The 20,188-nt window shown below is 45.4% G+C and overlaps 2 protein-coding genes across 2 annotated transcripts in view; one reads left to right on the top strand and one right to left on the bottom strand.

Annotated features, from left to right (window-relative positions):
* The window catches only part of ITGA10 (integrin subunit alpha 10), a 57,934-nt gene extending 45,007 nt beyond the window's left edge, over window positions 1-12,927 (bottom strand). The window contains exons 1-2 of the mRNA XM_053370120.1: window positions 12,732-12,927; window positions 8,898-9,233 (exon numbers count right to left, since the gene is read on the bottom strand). Of these exons, the coding sequence (XP_053226095.1) occupies window positions 8,898-8,949 (52 nt within the window). The 5' untranslated portion in view covers window positions 8,950-9,233; window positions 12,732-12,927. The remainder of the gene's footprint in view (window positions 1-8,897; window positions 9,234-12,731) is intronic.
* Window positions 12,928-13,400: 473 nt separating this feature from the next.
* BANF1 (BAF nuclear assembly factor 1) lies at window positions 13,401-19,457 on the top strand. Its single transcript, XM_053368889.1, has 3 exons — window positions 13,401-13,519; window positions 17,880-18,019; window positions 18,763-19,457. The coding sequence occupies exons 2-3, from the start codon at window positions 17,897-17,899 to the stop codon at window positions 18,907-18,909; spliced, it is 270 nt and encodes an 89-aa protein (XP_053224864.1). The 5' UTR covers window positions 13,401-13,519; window positions 17,880-17,896; the 3' UTR covers window positions 18,910-19,457.
* The last annotated feature ends 731 nt before the right edge of the window (window positions 19,458-20,188 follow it).

The raw sequence follows: 20,188 nt of genomic DNA, 5'->3' as shown, positions 1-20,188 counted from the left end.
GAGCAAAGCGTTTCCTGGCTCGCAAGTGGATGTGTATGGAAAGGGTGTCGCTGTCCGTGCCTCTCGCACAATGGCACCTCTGTCTGTCCCTGCCCCAGATTCCAAATGCCAAACGGAAACAAGCAAAGCAATCATGGACTGGTAGAAGCTGAAATATATATATCTCATGTCATAAATTGCGGCTTCTTAGTTATGGAGAATGTGCCCGGCAAACCTCCACTACAAGTTCAAAAGCAAACCTTGCTGTTTGTACCGTGTAGTTTGGCCTTTGCCAGATGTTTCGGACTGGGGCTGATTGGAGTTGTGGTCCGAAACATCTGGAGGGCACCAGGCTGGCTGGTGTAGTTCAACTGCTGGTGGTGAGGGGAGGGAATCCAAAAGTCTAGACTAAGGCTCTGCTAACACTGCCCTTTACTGGGAATGTGAGCACAGTCTTAGAGTCTAGACTTTTGCATTCGCTTTGGACACTCACTGCATTCCCCCTGCTGTGTTTTTAAAAAACCTCCATTCACACGATGTTATCCAGAATTCAGGGGTGCGCCCTATACTTTGCTGTAATGTTGGATGCATTGTTTCTTACACCGATTTAGCGTTTCCAGACCTCCAGGTCTGAGCTGAACATCTCCAGGTGTGCCTGGCCCCCTGCAGGTGGCAGGTGGAGGTCTCGAATCTCCAGGTGGGTGAGGGGCATTTAATAAATAGATATATTAAGAAGACCATGCGTGCAGCTTGCAAGGTTCAGCCCAACAGGAGCTGGCTGCATATTGTAGCATAGACACTCCGGGAGTGGAAGGTTGTTCCTCCTCTGCTCCCTCCCCCGCCGTCCCTATTGACCTATGTCTCCAGGGCCTGCCCTGTGACATCACCAGGTGCTGCCCCTAGATCTCAGGTTTGGGCCCTGAAATCTCAGGGTCTGGGAGGCTCCTAATGTGGAGTCCTGAAGCCGTTCCTAATTCATCTCTCTAGGCATAGGGTCTTTGCATAGCTTCAGCGCCGGCCCTACGATTAGGCAGAGTGAGGTATCTGCCTCAGGCAGCAGATGCGGGGCGGAATGGCGGTGAGGTGTGGGAGGGCAGAGCAGTCATAACTTGCTGTCACCACTGCCATCACCGATGCTAGTGGTGTGTCTGTCTGTGTGTGTGTGTGTGTGTGTGTGTGAGAGAGAGAGAGAGAGAGAGAGAGAGAGAGAGAGAGAGAGAGACTGGAGAAAGGATACTGCTACACTTTTTGTTTTGTTTTGTTATATTGCTGTCTTTTTGCCAATTTAAAATACCTTTGTTTTTTTAAAAAAGAAAAAGGTACCAGGGTCTTTCTCCTCACAAATCCCAAACTTTTGGTCTCCTCCTTGCTTCCCAGAGATCTCACATGAGCAGTCAAAATGGCTTATTTTCTCCTGTGGTGGGTGTAGCAACAGCTTGGCAAAGGAATCATAGCCCACAAGCATATTTTAGGAAACACCAATTAAAGGGGGCGAATTCAAACCAATCCGTCTTGCCTTTGTCTTGGAATATTGAAAGAATCCTTATAACTAGAGATGAGACACAACGTCTTTATTGAGTTCGCCTTTAAAGGCAAACCTACCAAATTTGCATTTTTGTTAAATAATGCACAAACCGAAACACAGCCGGCCTTCAAAATTCGCACTTCTCTGAATTTTGCAATGCGGTTCTCCAACAAAGGAATGTTTGCAAAAAATGCACCTTAGGTAAAAGTATGTATGCATGAAAATGAACATATTGGTGAAAATAACATACCAAAAATGCACCATGTTAGGAGAATTTGCTTTCAAAAACGTGCACATTAAAGTGCATACAAAAAAATGTTTATTTGGAGAAATCCACACTCATTCTCACAGCTCTGAATTTTGCAATGCCAAGTAATGTGCAATGCAAAGTAAAGTGTACACATAGTACTGAAAATAAGATACTAAAGATTAAACATTATAGAGGGTTACTTTGCAAAAAAAAAAAGAGTGTATTAGGCAAAATTGCATACAAATGTGCACACTGGGGAGAATTCGCACTTAAATTTTCATTAGGACTTTGTGATTCTTTTTTAGATCACCCTAAACTGACGTGGAAATGTGAAAAACGGAATTTAAGAATGGAAAAACGAGAAACCGAAATTTGCAGATTCACCTATCCCTACATTCTTCCAGCAGCTAAGAAGTCTAAGGAACAGTTATAGGCAGTTCAAACACATTACATTGTTGGTGCAACCACTTTTGGAATACTGTGGACAGTTCTGGTCACCTCTCCTCAAAAAGGATATTGCACAGTTGGAAAAAGTTCAGAAAAGGGGATGTAGCAAATCCCTTTGTGAAGAAAGGTTGCGGTGTTTGGGGGCTTTTAATTTTATTGAGAATGCAAGTATGAGGTGACATAACAGGTGAGTAGAAAATTACACTACAAGTCAAGAACATACAACGAAGCTGGATCTCAGAAGATTTGGGACAAATAAACGAAAGTTCTTCTCCATGCAGCACACAGTTAAACTATAGAACTCCCTCCCACAGGAGGCAGTGATGGCCACCAACCTAGATGGCTTTGGAAGAGGATTGGACTAATTCATGGAGAAGGAGGAGGAGGAGGCTATTAATGGCTACTAGCCAGGATGGCTATGCTCTGCCTTCATGGTCAGAGGCAGTACAGTGGTACCTCGGGTTACATACGCTTCAGGTTACAGACCCTGCTAACCCAGAAATAGTACCTCAGGTTAAGAACTTTACCTCAGGATGAGAACAGAAATCGCACGGCGGCAACGGGAAGCCCCATTAGCTAAGGTGGTACCTCAGGTTAAGAACAGTTTCAAGTTAAGAACAGACCTCCGGAATGAATTAAGTTCTTAACCAGAGGTACCACTGTAATGCTTCTTGATACCAGTTGCTGGAAACCACAAGAAGGATGGGAAAGGGATCTTTTGCTCAAATCCTGCTTGTGGGTTTCCCAGATGAAGTATCCAGTTGGCCACTGTGGGAACAGGATGCTGGGAGAGATGGGCCATTGGCCTGATCCACCAGGCTCTTCTTAAGCTCTTAATTTCTTTTAGGCTTCACTTTGCCCTCCTCCCCATGTCTTCATTCCCATCTGAAAAAGAAAATGAGCTTCTGTGCCCTTCTTTCCCCAGAGCTTGTGTGGGGTAGTGACATAAGAGTTTACTCACTAAGGGCAGCATCCAACTCACTCATTCCACCAGAACAAGGATTTCACAGTGGAAAGAGTCAAGAAAACTATTGTCGAGCTTTGGTTCTTAAAACTCATTTTTCACAGAGCAAGAGAAAATTGGTAGGTGGGGTGGGTCTTAGAGGACCATGTTAAGTTCTTTTTTATTCTATCCATCAACACACCTAACTCAATACAGTGGTACCTTGGTTCCTGAATAGCTTAATTGACGAACAAATGAGTTCCCGAACGCTGCAAAGCATAAGAGTTCCAGTTTGCGAACGTTTTTCAGAAGCCGAACATCCATTTCGGCTGTCAGAATTGTTTCCAGAGCCTTGGTTTGCAAACGTTTTGGAAGTCTAATGGACTTCCAGAATGGACTGAGTTTGAGAACCAAGGCACCACTGTATTTTAATACAGTGGTACCTCGGGTTACATATGCTTCAGGTTACAGACGCTTCAGGTTACGGACTCCGCTAACCCAGAAATAGTACCTCGGGTTAAGAACTTTGCTTCAGAATGAGAACAGAAATCATGCGGCGGCGGCAGTGGGAGGCCCCATTAGCTAAAGTGGTGCTTCAGGTTAAGAACAGTTTCAGGTTAAGAAAGGACCTCCAGAACGAATTAAGTACGTAACCAGAGGTACCACTGTAGCTGTAATCTTCCTTTTTTCTAATGCAACTGATTTCTTTGTTTCTGTGAGCAAAATTCTCTGACGTGGGGGTGTAATGTTTGTCAACATTAGCCTTGAGTCAAGTCCATTGTTCATCCTGCTCTCTATTTAGACTTGAGGCAGGCAAATTTAATTTATTTATTTTCCTACACTTAACCCCCCACCCTTCACAGGAATGTAGGAAGCTGCATAACACTGACTCAGACCTTCGGTCCATCTAGCCCAGTATTGTCAGCACTGGCTGGCAGAAGCTCTCCAGCTTTTCAGGCAGGGCCAGGATTAGCAATACTTAACACTGGCAAAGTACAATATGAGAGAAGAATCCCAGAATCCTTTGCAACGTTTCAAGGACTTTGCTGTTTTTCAAAGCCTTAGCATTGTCAATAGATTGGGGGGGGGGGAATGGGGGAGTGGAGAACAAGATGATCTGGTGGAATAAATGGAAACCAAAGCTACCTCTCCCCCCCCCCCCGGCTTGTAGGAAGCTTCAAAAACAAGCCTGCTAAATCACAACGGGTGCTGCAAAAGGAAGGCTCTCAAGAAGCCTGCAATATCCATTCATAAAAATAAAAAATAAGCTGGTTAGCAGCATCTCCAGAGCTGGGAGTGGTCCAAAAATAGTCAACAGAGAGAAAGAGTAAGGCGTGGGAGGGAAAGAGGAAAAACAGATTGTAGGGACCGGAGGAGGGTGGGAGCCTTTCTTGAATCATGTCCTTGAGATGGAGAATGAGGAGGAAAGGGCTATCGATAGCTATTAGGCACAATGGCTATGCTCTGCCTCCATCACTGAAGGCAGCAGCGCTTCTGAATATCAACTGCTGGAAACCGCAGGAAGAGAGAGGGCTCTTGGGCTTGGCTCCTGCTTGAATATTTCCCATTGGGGTATCTGGTTGGTCACTGGAAGAACAGGATGCTGGACCTTTGGCCTGATCCAGCTGCCCCTCCTTACGTTCTTATGAGTGTGGCTGAAGTGGCCCTGCCTGCGTCTCACCTGGAACACTTCCTGCAATCAAATCCATACAGAAAAAATCCTCCTACACAGAAAACCAGCATATTATGTGGTGGTGGCGGTGCTGGGAGTCTAGCCTTGCGATGCTAGTTGTTGAAAAGCTTAATTTCATCCAGTCACATGAGTTCCCGCACACCTGTAATCTGAAGTACAATTACAGGTGAAGTACGATTAGGATTATTGGCTGAGGCTGGAAGCTGGGGAAACAGAGGCATGCCCTGCTCTGTGCTGAATCCAAAGCAGGAGGGGAATGTGGGGGTGTCTCCTAACAACTCTCAGTACCCTGAACAAACTACACTTCCTAGGATTCTTGGGGGGAAGCCGTAACTGTTTAAAGTGGCATGATATAGCTTTAAATGTATAGGTTGGGAAGGACTCTTGCCTGATAGCCTGGAGAGCTGCTGCCAGTCAGTGACAACAATACTGGGCTAGATGGATCAGTAGTCTGGCTACAGAAAAGACAGTATTATGTATTCAGCCTGAGCTTGGTTTTGCCTGAGCTGTGTTTGCCTGAGCTTGAGTCTGGACTAAGGATTCTGAGCTCCTGTGTTCTGATTCGATACCTGATGTCCAATCACAGAACATTTCAGGATTTGGGCCTCTGCCATTGGTCCTTTATCTCTGAGTCGTGATTCGCAGCTTGGAAGTTTAGACAGCCAATCACATTGGGAGTGGCCCAGGCTTTCAGAAATGTATATAAGCAGTTGCTTTGCCCCTGTTTCCCAGTCATGTACCGTATTTTTCGCCCTATAGGACACACTTTTTCCCCTCCAAAAATGAAGGGGAAATGTGTGTGCGTCCTATGGGGCGAATGCAGGCTTTCGCTGAAGCCTGGAGAGCGAGAGGGGTCGGTGCGCACCGACCCCTCTCACTCCCCAGGCTTCAGGAAGCTATCCGCAAGCCTTGCAAGCCCGGCGGGAGTTCCCACGGGCTCGCAAGGCTTGCGGGCAGCAGCCTGCAGCCCGAAGCACGGGGCGCCCTCCGGAGGGCGCCCCGTGCTTCACGCAGTTGTCCGCAAGCCTTGCGAGCCCGTGGGAACTCCCGCCGGGCTTGCAAGGCTTGCGGATAGCTTCCTGTTCTGGGGGCTGGGGTCGGGGGAAGCTCGGGTTTCCCCCGCCCCAGCCCCGTGTCTGGGGGGGAGGAATTAATTCTTTTTATTCATTTTCCCCCAAAAAACGAGGTGCGCCCTATGGGCCAGTGCGCCCTATAGGGCGAAAAATACGGTAGTTCAATAAAAGGTTCTTGCTGTTATCACTGCGTCTTGCATCGTGTGAACCCACCTACACTTCAGGCAGCTTCCTTTGTTCCCATGTAGTACAAAGCAAGTTCTTACTCCCAGTAAGACGTTATGGGTGCCATTAATGGGTGGAAGAGTGGGAAATGAGATGGATCTGACCCCCAGGGACACAATCCACCTTTAGAAAGTTCTCCTGAACAAGCCCCTCTGAAATGAACAGAAGTTGTGCAAAACTATTGATGTGCAATGTATGTAAGCCCCAACGGGAAAAAAGATCTGGGATGATTCCTCCTGATCCCAAGGCTCAAGCAGCCCCTTGGAAATGTAGTTTTGGGGAAACATAGAACAAAGTTATTTTCAGTCCCGATGCAATAAAAGGCAGTGGACGGCTTTGCCAACAAGACCTGATTTCTAAACGTCAATAAAACTTGGCTTCACTGTGTAGGATTGATTTTTATATTCTGCTTTGCAAATCCAACTGGTACCTGCAACATGCTAGATCTCTGCTATCCAGCAGCTGAGGTTTAGCAAAGTGTATTTTCATGAGAAGCTGTTTTAACTTAACATGCTCAGGTCTTGCAGAGCTTACATTGTTGGGGGAACCCTACAGTGAAGGCAAAAGTGACCAGAAGCTATGAAGTTCTCATTATAACCAGGGAATGAGGACCCCTCTTAAAGAGAGAGAAAAAAGGTGTCTCCTACTCAGAGCTGGGAGAGAGCTGGCCGTTCATGCTATTTGGCCAATAGCTATTCCCAGTTAATCTCCCTCCAGGTTACTTTTTGTGGTCTCTGTATGAGTAAATCCAAGATTAAATTGGTGACTTTTTATTGTGGACTTTGAAACCATAACATGCTGGGTTACGGCATGGCTGTGCTAGAAGGGGCTGATGTGAGTTGTAGTCCAAAACATCTGGAGGGCACCAGGCGGGCGAACACTGCTATATACTTTTATGTAAAGCAAGGTAATAGTTTTCCACATTTAATTTCCCTCCAACCTGTTTGCAATCCCTGCTTCCCCTCCAAAAAAGATGTGTCTTTATACCTATAGCTCAGGACAACCCTTCATGCATGATGAAGTAGTTTGTGAAAGCTTATGCCGTAATTAATATGTTACTTTTTAAGATGACACAAGTTCTCGCCCTTGTTATGACTTTATCTCTCGGGGTTATCCAGTTGTGACATCCTGCTTGGTCAAAGAGGAGTTCCCCTTCTCTCCCCTCGGCAGCGTCTCAGCCCCCTCCCCCAAATCTGGTCCACAGGGTAGGGGAACTCTGGAGCAGATTTGGGTGGGTGGGCGCTGAAGAGGAGAAGAGAGGAAGGGGAGACCCCGTAACATCCCAGGGTGTGATGCTGGATCTTGTCCACCACTTCAATACAGTGGTACCTCAGGTTAAGTACCTACTTAATTCGTTCCGGAGGTCCGTTCTTAACCTGCAACTGTTCTTAACCTGAAGCACCACTTTAGCTAATAGGGCCTCCCACTGCTGCTGTGCTGCCACCACACGATTTCTGTTCTCATCCTGAAGCAAAGTTCTTAACCCGAAGTACTATTTCTGGGTTAGCAGAGTCTGTAACCTGAAGCATCTGTAATCTGAAGTGTCTGTAACCTGAGGTACCACTGTACCTTCATTTCTAATGTTAAAATAATGCTTCAGGCCTACCTCACAGTGTTGTCACAAGGATTACTGATATCATGGACGCGAAGCTCTTTGTATGAATGCTCTAAGGCACTGATTTAAACCCAAATCGTTATTTTTAAGACAAATCATCGGGACATAAGAAAGCTACTGGATCAGGGCAGTGGCCTATCTCATTCAGCATCTCATTCTCCGAGTGGTAAGGTAAAGGACCCCTGGACGGTTAAGTCCAGTCAAAGGCAACTTTGGGGTTGCAGTGCTCATCTCGCTTTCAGGCCGAGGGAGCCGGTGTTCATCCACAGACAGCTTTTCCTGGTCATGTGGCCAGCAGGACTAAACCGCTTCTGGTGCAACAGGACACCATGTCGGAAACCAGAGCACACAGAAACGTCGTTTACCTTTCCGCTGCAGCGGTACCTATTTATCTACTTGCACTGGTGTGCTTTTGAACTGCTAGGTTGGCAACAACGGAGTGGACCAACAGCTGTCTGTGGGAAGCCCACAAGCAGCACCCAAGCACAAGAACGCTCTCCTCTTCTGTGGCTTCCAGCAACTGGTATTCAGAAGCATGACTGCCTCCAACCATAGAGAGCGTAGCCATTGTGGCTAGTAGCCGTTGATAGTCTTGTCCTTCATCAATTTGTCCAGACTTCTTTTAAAGCCATTCACCTTGGTAGCCACCACTGCCTCCAACTTGAACCTGAGCTTGTGTATTACCTCCTCCCTCCCAACCATTTTCCTTCTGTGCTGTGTCTCTTTCAGATTCTAAGCCTGAAGGCAAGGACTGCCTCTTTTGTAGTGGTTTGTAAACCACTCAGAGAGTGTTTTTTTGCTGATGAGTCAGCTTTTTTAAAAAATACGAAACGCTTAAAATAAAAAAATTTAAAAACAACAACAACAACAACCATTTGCAGAGGCTAAGCCAAAGGAAGGCACAAGGAATTTTGAATGGCTGGTTGCACAACCAGTCCATTGCAGCATGATTGAGACATGGTCTCCCCTTGGGTCAGTTCTGCTTTCCTCCCACTCAGGAGCCCTTAATGACATCCAGTAAACCTGTATCTTGATAGAGCTGCCCCCCTTCCATCCCCCTGTTCTCTCCTAACTTCAGGAGAAATTCTTCAGCCACCTAGCTTTTCCGTCTTTTAAAATGGGCTTAAATATTCTGGAATAAGGGTACCTGGTAGCAGGAGAAGGAAGAGGTAGCAGGAGCAGCTGTATGGCCCCATCATTATCACTCCAGTCAGAATCCGCACTAGTAGCAGGACGTCCCGAAAGAAAACCGAGGCCGTTTGGACATTTGGACCCTCGCCTCAGCAGCTGAGTGCTGGCATTTGCAGAAGCAGCAGAGCCTCAAAGGTTACACTGTCTTCTGCTGGCCTCTCTCGTACACCACCAATTTTTTTTTCCTTTCCCTCCTTCATCTCGGGAAAAAAGTTCCAATTGGCTGCTAAAAATAAATTAGACGTTCAGCCTTCCCTCTGTGCTCCTTCCTCCATCATGTAGATGCAACTCGCTTAAAAAAAGAAAAAGAAAAAAGGGAGGGAAGGGAAAAGTTATTTATTTTAAAAGATACCAAAATCACAAAGTAGAAAACAACCCAAATTATATGCCAGAAAATGGAGAGAAAATTGCTCATATTTTGTGGGTGAACCATGGTGATAAAAAGCTGTAAGAGACCAAGAGTCACTGTCTGATATTCTTTAAGTTTTAACCATCTCTGACCGTACACAGAGTGCAATTATTTTACTGCTGAATAAGCACAGCCGATTCTCCCACCTAAGGTATTCCAGGAGCAGAAAGCGCCAACTTCCCTGGCAATGATCTTCAATGACACTCTTCATTTTTATAAACAAGCATTTCCTGATGTTGTTTATTAATTATTAGTTTTATTAAAGTAGCTGACACACTTCTCTGACATTTCATAGGCTTCACTCCAACCCTGAGATGGCCCTGGAACTTGATGGCAATGCCAGCCGTGGTCTCAGCCCTGGAACGTAGGATGGAATAATTAAAATGAGTTAGCCTCTGAACATATGTAGAGTGTAATTTCTCCACAATCACAGCCATTCCCTAAACATTTGTGAAAACAAGGATCAGGGCCTCTTGATAGACTTCAGGGGACGCTTGTCCCAGTGTCACCAATGCCACAATACAGTAGTACCTTGGGTTAAGTACTTAATTCGTTCCGGAGATCCATTCTTAACCTGAAACTGTTCTTAACTTGAGGTACCACTTTAGCAAATGGGGCCTCCTGCTGCCGCCGTGCGATTTCTGTTCTCATCCTGAATCAAAGTTCTTAACCTGAGATAATATTTCTGGGTTAGCAGAGTCTGTAACCTGAAGCGTATGTAACCCGAGGTACCACTGTACTTAAGACTGTGGAACTCACAGACTGTGGAACTCATTCGCACAGCAACTTGGATGGCTTTAAAGCAGGATGGGACAAATTAATGGAAGAGAAGGCTATCAATGGCTATGAGCCATGGTGGTTATGCTCTGCCTCCAAAGTCAGAGGCAGCAATGCTTCTGAATACCAGTCACTGGGTACCCAAAGAGCAGGGAGAGTTCTTGTGCTCAGGTGCTGCTTGCAGGTTTCCCACAGGCATGTCAACCACTGTGAGAATAGGATACTGGCCTAGATGGGCCATTGGCCTGATCCAGCAAGCTCTTCTTATGCTCGATGCAGTTGAGTCAGTAAAAGGCAACATTTGTGTGTGTGTTTTTCGGTTTCCTTCCGCTTGTAAAGCTTTGCCGTTGCCCTGGAGCTGCAAATTCCTTTGTGGTAAGAAATTAAAAGGTTTGTGTGGAAAGCGAGTAGGAGCTTTGTGCAACCGAAACCCCGAATTAAGGACTCCTTGTCAGCACAATGGGGCATGGGAGCAGCCTCCCAAACCGAGCCACTCATTGCCACAGTGGTCCAATCTGAGCAGGAACTTCGAAACATTTGTTGAAGTGAAGCCATTTTCCTTCTCCTTGAAGCCCTCAGCATTCAGTGGAGCAGCAATCCAGGCTGGATCAAGGTTTTGAGCGAGCTGAGGACAAGATGCTCTCTCAGTACTGCCTGAGGACACCCCATCCACCTTGACACTGTCACAACTGCCCATTCACTTGGCCTGCTTTGCCTCTGGGCCCAATCCACCAGAGGATAAGGCGTGAGCCGCTGGTGGCTCCTTCCTCTGGCTCCTTCCATGGCTTGCTCCCCTGGAGAGGGCAAGTGAACAGGTGGCAGCAACAGCGATGGGCAGCAGCAGGTCAAAGAGGCTCCAGGGATTAACTAGAAGGCTCCTGCCATGCCCATGGGCATGTGCCTGGCAGTGCCAACCTCGTTGGCAATTGCACTTATTGACTACAGCAGGAGAACATGCAGCCCTCGGGCCAGTCTTGGCTAACTGGGGGTTCAGTTTGGCCTGCAAAACCCAACCCCACTCCTAAAAGCACACACATCAGCTCATACCACTGGTGAAACCTGAATATTCTGAATATCTATATTCTGAAGACACAAAATGCCAAATTTTCCATAGGTGCTTAAGGGCACAGGCCGGATTTGCCTTGGAGCAAATTGAGACGTTTAGTGGCTTTGCAGTGCATCCTAGATTTGAAAGAAGGTGCTGGGCAGCCATGACCTTCACACTCTTCCTGTCCTGTCAACTCCAGGGATAGACAGATGGGTCATGGGGACCCATTATGGATAGGTCATTCATTCCTGAGGGTGCAGCTCCCCCTGGTGGACAAACAAACCCACAGCCACCATTGCTGTGCCTTCTTTCTGAGATAAGTATAGAAGTATAGAAGCAGAGTATATTTAATATGGGGGAGAAATGGGAATATTTTTGGCTCAGTTAGGTGAGCTTTTCTGGACATTTGCCTGTCTTTCCTGTAATAGTCTTGGTTTATATCTTTATTTTAAATTGTCTATACACACTGTTTTTCCCCCCTCTTTTTTATTGACTTACTGTTAGCTGAAGAACACTACTAAGGGAAATGGATTGAACAATGGTTTTAGAATGTTTTTAACTGTAACTGCTTTTAGATGGTTTAATTGCAAATATTTTTTAGATTTTTTTCTCCCTTTGCTCTTCTTTTTAAATTTGTAGAAGTTTGCCATGCTGGGCAACTCCAGAAGGAAGAGCCTGATATAAATTCAATAAACAAAACATTTGGGGGAGGGGGATATTTAACTTATTTTGCTTAAAATTTTTGCTCAGAAAAAAATTTACAAGTTTATAGTTTGACAGCAAAAAAGCAATGCGCTTTACAAATTTGCTATAAATTTGTGAAATTTTTTCGGAGCAAAAAAAAATGCAAACCCAGCCAGATGGGTGGGGTATAAATTATATTATTATTATTATTACTTGTGTGTGTACAGTGTGTATGTGTACAGCCATACCTTGTGTTGCATTTGCTTCAGGTTGAGCGTTTTCAGGTTGCATCCCGCGGCAAGCCGGAAGTACCGGAAAGGGTTACTTCTGGGTTTCGCCTCTTGCGCATGCGCAGACGTTCAAAATGACATCATGTGTATGTGCAGCGAATTGCAACCCTGCGCAGACGTGGGTTGCGTTCTGCTCAGGTTGCGAACGGGGCTCCAGAACGGAACCCGTTCACAACCAGAGGTACCACTGTATCTTCTTCTTCTTTGGCAATCACTTGTGGCCAAGTCTTCCACGAACACGGTCTTAACAGTGTGTCTGCAAGTGGCTGTGAAGGCCAATTGTGGATCCACACCATCCTTCCATACCGAGGACATAGGTTTCCAGGCAGGAGTTGATCATGGTGAGGGTTTGCCAAACGTGCCTTCCTCTTAGAACATTTCTCCCTTTCATCCTGAGTTCAAGCATCTTCAGAGTCCATGACACCTTTGGTAAAGGCTGTTCTCCGATTGGAGCCCTCACAGGCCAGTGTTTTCCAGTTGTCGGTGTTTATACAGTACTACATTTTTCTAGATTTGCCTTGAGCGACTTTTGTTGTCCACCAGTATTTTGCTTTCCTTTTTTTTTAATTGGGAATAGAGTACCGTAATTGCTTTGGAAGACGATAATCAGGCATCCAAACAACAGGACCAGTCCAATGAAGTTGATGTTGAAGAATTATTGCTTCGACACTGGTGATCTTTGCTTCTTCCAATACACTGGCATTAGCTCGCCTATCTTCCCAAGTGATGTGTAAAATTTCTCGGAGACACCGTTGATGGACTCTTTCAAGATATTGTAGTTCTAGTTGCAGGTAGGTAGCTGTGTTGGCCTGCAGTAGTCGAAATTAATTATTATAATATAATATAATATAATATAATATAATATAATATAATATAATATAATATAATATAATATAATATAATATAATATAATATTTCCTTCCAGTAGCACCTTAGAGACCAACTAAGTTAGTTATTGGTATGAGCTTTCATGTGCATGCACACTTCTTCAGATTTTGTAGTGTGTATGTGTAGGGTGATTATAAAATGGCAGTAAATGCATAATTATTCCCCCTCCGCCCTCTTTTCGCGCGTTCCTCAAATTATCCCGCCTTTTCGGTTCTCCCAATAACAAGAGCCTCCCTCTTCCATAGAGAAACCGCCGAGAAGCCTAGAGCGCCGCGGCCGTCTTTTTCTTTTATGGCGCTCCGACCATAGAAAGGGTAGATCGTCTCCATCGAATCTCTATGAGCTTAGCTCTGCACTTCCCTGGGCAAACGTAGGAAGCCTAGAGCGCCCTCTAGGCCGCGCTCCTCACGTCCACCTTTCCTGTGTTACCCGGAAGTGGTACCGAGGGGAGCGCGGGAGCGACGGTTGAGGCGAGAGAGCAGGTGAGCGGCTCGGAGGGCGGGAAAGGGAGCGGGGGCGGCCAGGGGCTAACGACGGTGAGGGGGGCGGGTGAAGCCCCTCAGGTTTGTGGGAGGCTGGCGGCTGCCTGGATGGTGATAAGAACCATAAGCGAGTGGCCATGAGGCGCCGCCGCCGCCTTTCGCTCCATCCGCCCTCTTCACTTGAGGCGTATTAATGGAGCCTCTTTAATCCCACAAATCTTACACACCAGGAACTTCATGCTGAGCAGTTTGAGCTTCTCTCTCCTCCAACCGTCCTCTCCATGTATTTATCTTTTTCATGATGGTGTCGGCCTACCTTCCAGGGATGTTGTTTGGTCTATTCGTTTTAGGCCTCTCCTTAAGGGCGGTTTCACAGAGAGAGAGAAAGACTAACAGAAGGAATTGCAGTAAAACAGCTGAAGGGAAGTTTATTTTTAAACTTTTTTTTTTAAAAAAGTTTGAAAATCACTCCAAGATGCTTGCTTTAATGTTCGCTTGCAGAAGGGGGATTCCTGCTCCAATAACTCCCAAGTGAAGATGTCAAAGCAGTTACTGATTTTAAAAAAAGAGGGGCCAGGTTTGCCCCTGATGGATAAGCAATGTGGGTTTTCAGGGAGAGAAATGTTAAAATGGGTGAAGAGGGGATTACTCAATCCCTCAGATTATGGGGAACTGATTTGGCCTTTGTCATAGTTACCAAACACAATTCGGGAAGTACCAAAGTGCAGCGTCTTGACTTTTTATGGTATGTAAAAATATCTCCCATTTTCTCCATGAATAATCAGGCAGTATCTGATTGGGGAGAAAGTTCAAACACAATTCAGTCCTGAGTGTAGTTAGTTGGCTGAACGCTAAATCCTAGTTCACTTTATTCTTAAGCAGTTTTTTAAAAAGGAATGAGTCCCAGTGAACAGTGAACCCTATGGTACTCAGAAGTAAGTCAATAGGAGTTCAATTGAGCTTTTTTGTTGTTTAGTCGTTTAGTCGTGTCCGACTCTTCGTGACCCCATGGACCAGAGAACGCCAGGCACCTCTGTCCTCCACTGCCTCCCGCAGTTTGGTCAAACTCATGCTGGTAACCAGATAAATGGATTAAAGGGGCTTAACACTGAAAGCCTTACAGTACTTGGAAATGATTTGTTGGAACATTTCCAAATGTTTTGGGACGTAATATTAAGACATAACAATGTAACATTGTTTGAAGCCCTCCCAAAGAAACTGACTGGCTTGAATGAGATTTGTCTTTGTTCTGCCTTAAATGCTGTTGGGGATAGAAAGACACTTAAGACTTGTGAGGTGGTGCCTGTCAGTTCCTCTGTGCTGAGCTACCTGAGATTTTTCTTAATTCATTGTGTCATGTTTCAGCCTTCCCATCTCTGGCTTAGGTTGCCTCATCTTCCCCAAGTATTTGGAAAGGGAGTGTTTGGGTGTGGTAGACTTTTTCCATGGGGATTGTTGCTAGTGAAATCAGGAAGGTGGGAGGAGAAGGTGAGGCAAAGTGGTGCAGGCACCTACACTCTTCCCAAGCAGGCTGCTTGACTTGGCTCTTCACCCCACCACCTGCACTCCCCACAATTGGAATTTTATATATATATATATATATATATTATTGTAAACTGCCCTGTGATCTTCAGATGAAGGGCGGTATAGAAAATTGATTTAACAACAATAATAATCTGTACTCACATTTGTTGATTGGTTTTCTCACATAAATTTAGCTTTGGGGTCTCTGCTCTGAAGCAGCAAACTGTCTGATATTGAGTGCTGACAGAGCTCTGACCTTAGTAGGTCCTAAACCTGTAACGTTAACAAATAGCCTTTTTTACTATTATTTGGAAGACGAAGTAAGAACTTTGGCATTAGGATTCCAGCCTCAGTGAACCAAAGCGACCTAATGCTGGAGAGAGAGGAGGGGTTAGGACAGGTATAGGTAGCCAACAGTCCCTCAGAAGTTGTTGAGCTACAACTCTCATCATCCTTACCTACCGGCCGTGCTATCTGGGGCTGGTGGAGTTGGAAGCCTTAACATCTGGAGGACCAATTATTCTCCATGCCTAGGTCAGGAGAGGAGCACTACAGTGGTACCTCAGGTTACGAACTTAATTCGTTCTGGAGGTCTTTTCTTAACCCGAAACCGTTCTTAACCTGAGGCGTGCTTTCGCTAATGGGGCCTTCTGCTGCTGCCGCCACACACATGGGTGTGCAATTTCCATTCTCATTCTGGGGCAAAGTTCTCAACCCGAGGTACTACTTCCAGATTAGCGGAGTTTGTAACCTGAAGTGTTTGTAACCCAAAGTATTTGTAACCTGAGGTACCACTGTACTAGCTTTCTTGACTGCAGCAGAAGACTAGCATTCACCTGAATGAGTGAGTGGCTACCTCTGGTGTTCCTTCCACCAGCAATAGAACCAAGAGGATTCTGTGGAGGTGAGGTAGAATGTGAAAGTGCTTGGATCTCCTGAATCCTAGGCTGGTTTCTCTCCTGAAGAGCAGCCCAACATAGGTCCTTCTGTGTCATCCTGGTAGTGCTGCAACAAAAGAACCCCCTAAGCCACCTTCTGCCCTGGCTGGTGATGGTTCTGCTGTTCCAGTTAGCCCCAGGTGCCAGTGAGGAATCAAAGGAGACCAAGCCCCACCTCATTCCACTGAGTGTTCTTCAATTCACTCTCTGGTAGGTGGCGCTATTACCTTATTTAGCTGCCTGCCCTTCAGTACCGCTTTGCCTTATTTAGCTGTGTCAAGTAACACCTCTTGCTGCTTCCCTGGCTGTATTCCCTTACCAGGAGGCTATGTCATTATTGCAGTCATCAATCGGAGACTGTGTGAACCTAGGGAACAGTAGCAACTGCCACCCTCTGGCTGGCTGCTGTTGGAATCGGAAACTTCCAAAGATTGCAGCAGCTGTTCTGAAAGCTGTAATGGCCCTAACTGAGCCCCCTCCCACTTTCCAAGTGTGAACTCTAGAACTGTCCAGTCAAACTTTAGCTTTTGGCCACTTCCCCATCTCCCCTAAACTGGATACAGCTAGTAGGAGCAATGAGATCTTGTTTTTGCAGTCTCAGGTGCAACCATGGTTGAGAAGTGGTGCATTGCCTCTGATACTTGTGTTGGAAATAGTAACAGCGCTGCTGACTATACTTTATTTTACAAATGGTTCTTTGCAAAAACACCCGCCCACATTCTGTGTACAATCTGAGCAGTGGTGTGCTCTGAAAACTTTTGAATAAACATTTTCTGCTTCTGTAACCAATTGGGATCTGATCTAGTATGTCTGAACTCACTTTGGTAACCAAACCCTAAAAATTAACATAAAAGCACTGCATGAATGCTTCCAAATAAATTGCGCAATAGCTGGAAGGAGATGATTTTTTTTAATTTAAATTTATTTTCCTGATCAAAATGTACATAATAAAGTATTAATCTGTGCTCAAAGCTTTAGCTGTAAATTATTTTTACTTGATATTTGCCTTAAGATATGTACATAACACATTAACATAAGCTTATGTACCAGTCCTTGCACACACAGCGAGCTGAACTTTATATATATTTGCGTGTGATCTCAAAAAAGTTAATTACAGCTTAAAAACTGCCCAGTTTATATATTGGCTCATTTACATTTGAAACATATAGAAGTCTGGTTTGCATTTTATTTATTCAGGCAAACATCAAACAAGCTATGGTTCTTGGCTTGTTTCTGACTTGGGTGTGCATTGTTTGTTTGAAAGGAACAAGTCATGCACTGAGTTCTCACAACAAGCCATACTCTGATATGTTTGTGTGTGCCACCTGCATAGGGGATGGGTGAAAAGCCTTATTCACATTTAAACTAAGATTTAACATGGCATTTGAGCCAGGTCACTATCTTTAAATACATCCTCCAACTTGGACAACAAATCTCAGTAAAAAAATTTTTTACCACAGTATCAAAATAAACACTAAGTGTTGCCAAACACATAAATTAGCAAAATGTACACATTTAATTTATGCTACAGTTCCTCATTTACATGCATGTTTTACAAGTGGAAAATGTTCTGTTCTGTGCCTCTGCATCTAAGGTATGGTGTGGTAACATCCATGGGCATTCTAAAGAAAGCTACCTAATGCTAGAGAATTATTGGCTAATTCACTGCAGGCTTTCAGCTTTTTGGCCAACCAGGCAGGGGAGTATACACTCCTAATGCCACCATTGACATGGCTCACTCTGTTTCTTCCTCCCTGGAATAGTAAACAAATAAGCTGTATAACAGTTGGCCAAGAAGCATGTGCAGTTCTAGCATCCTGTGGGTTTTCTCAACTGCCTGGTGATGCTACCCACCCTTTAGTTCTGACACCTCACTGATCTCTTGAGTTCTTTTGCAGGCAGAGCTGCAGGCAACATGACCACCAGTCAGAAGCATCGGGACTTCGTGGCTGAGCCCATGGGGGACAAGTCTGTTGGTACTTTAGCTGGCATTGGAGATGTACTTGGCAGGAAGCTGGAAGACAAAGGCTTTGACAAGGTATCTTCTGGGACAGTGGGTCTGAAAGCAAAATAAGTTTATGGAATAGGAAATGAACTTGGGCAGAGTGATGCTTTCTAGCCTCCAGACAAACCTCTGCTGTGGGGGGTTCACTTCAGAGGTACCAGGAGTACCCGCAGGACTACAAGATCAGGAGAAACATGCTCCATTTTGATGACTGCTGCAGTCTGCTTTTCAGGGCCTATGCAATGCAGCAGTCATTTTGAATCTCAGTAGGCCTGCGTCCAATTAGTCTTTGTGGTAGAGTGAGTAATAATAATATAATAATAATAATTTATTATTTGTACCCCAGCCACTCTGGGCGGCTTCCACAAAGACCAAAAATACGCTAATATGTCATACATTAAAAACTTCCCTGAACAGGGCTGCCTTAAGATGTCTTCTGAATGCCAGGTAGTTGTTTATCTATGAGGACTTGAACCGAAGTCTTGAGTCCAAAACTCAAACTGCTGCACTGAAAGGCTAACTTCGGTGTTCCCAGATTTTCTGTGCTTCTAGAACAGCGTTTCACAACCCTGAGCCCTCAAGATAGTTTGGGTTACAACTCCCATCAAACTGAGGCAGCTGTAGTCCAAAACCTCTGGAGGGCACCTGGTCGCGGAGGGGTATTCTGGAATTTTCATTCCCAAAGGGGTCTGATATAGGTAGCCTCTCTTTTTTTTACCCAAGTTGCTAATCCTCTTTGTGTGTGTGTCCCCTCCCCCTTGCTTTCTTGAACCCAGGCATACGTGGTTCTGGGACAGTTCTTAGTGCTGAAGAAGGACGAGGACCTGTTCCGCGAGTGGCTGAAGGACACATGCGGCGCCAATGCCAAGCAATCCAGAGACTGTTATGGCTGCCTGAAGGAATGGTGTGATGCTTTCTTGTGAATGATGTTGGCCAAAGCTTGGTGGATGCTGTTAGGGCTTTTGTAGTTGAATAGAGATTGTTCCTCCCCATCTCTCTCAGCACCCACTTCTTATAAACCTTCCAGCATCTACACGGGCTGCTGGGGGCTATTGCTCCCAACACTGGGGTGGGGTGGGGGGGAGCCATGATTGCCTTTTAATGTAACTGAATCTTTTTTCCTCCAGGGAGAGGGTTGAGAAACATCAAATGTTCTAATTCGATGCTCCATGTAGGTCGTTTTTTACGTGGCTTTAATTGCAAGCCCCCTCACTGTTAGGCCACCCAACTCCAGAACCAGACCTGCCTGCTAACAATAATGGAAGTTCCCCTACTCCCTTTGTTTGATCTCCAGTTAGACTGAGGTTTACCTGTCAATTCTGAAGAAAAAAGATGTTATTAGGCCTATTATTTTTGTGATTTATCTCCAGTGTTTGATCCCCGCTATAATTTTTATGCTACTCGGTTTATTGGCAAGAACCAAAAATCATTGCAAAGTTTTTAAATCAATAAAAATCAGCTGTGTTAACTATTCAGTGTTGCTTGAAAATTAATTGGGGTGAGCTGTTTCGGGGAAAGGGGTGTGGGAATCCAATTTGTGTCTTGATCCCACAAGGAAGTGTATGAAGGGTTTAGTATCTACCTGAGGTTGCTGAAGTGATGGCGAAAGTCAGGAGTTGTGAGTCTCAGCCTCATGATGGGGCACAGTTCTTTCCCCAAACCCATCCAGGTAGGAAGAGAGCAATCCAGCACTGCTACTGACTCCAACCACTCTTGGCACGTAGCCCCTTCCAACAGAATGTGACCTTTACAGTTGCCTGTTTTAAATGTATGCCGAAGCAGGCTGAGCATTCTGGCCTAGTTCTAGCCCAAATAGTTGGGCTAGAACAATGCTCTGCTGCCTTCCCTGGGCATCATTTTAAAATGGGCAAAATCTAGATGGGTGTCAAAGTTAGGAATGGTAAGGAATAATCTTGCCCTGGCATAGAAATTGAAATTTACATAAAAATATTTGTGCCTTACAATAAGTGTTACTTGGCCCAACCTTGAGGTTGGAACAGGGAACCTATTTTCTGCGCTACAGCCCAGGGAGGTAATCTGTCAGGGAGGTACCTGCTAGCAGTGGGCAGAGTTTGCAGCATTTCAGGACTTCATAACTGCTACCCCATCTCCACCCATTTTGGCTCTCCCTATGTTTCTGTCTTGTTGCCAGAAGGCTCCAATCACTGCCCAAACCAGCTCTTCCTGCCAGAAGGCTTCTGC

This window comes from Podarcis raffonei, chromosome 16 (genome assembly GCF_027172205.1).
Source record: "Podarcis raffonei isolate rPodRaf1 chromosome 16, rPodRaf1.pri, whole genome shotgun sequence".
NCBI classification, from domain to species: domain Eukaryota; kingdom Metazoa; phylum Chordata; class Lepidosauria; order Squamata; family Lacertidae; genus Podarcis; species Podarcis raffonei.
The sequence above is the reverse complement of the archived record's forward strand: the minus strand, read 5'-3'. Positions and strand labels throughout refer to the sequence as shown.

Coding starts and splice junctions, on each gene's coding strand:
- BANF1 (XM_053368889.1), top strand. CDS start 17,897: ATGACCACCAGTCAGAAGCATCGGGACTTCGTGGCTGAGCCCATGGGG. Junction 18,020..18,762: donor AAGACAAAGGCTTTGACAAG/GTATCTTCTGGG, acceptor TCTTGAACCCAG/GCATACGTGGTTCTGGGACA.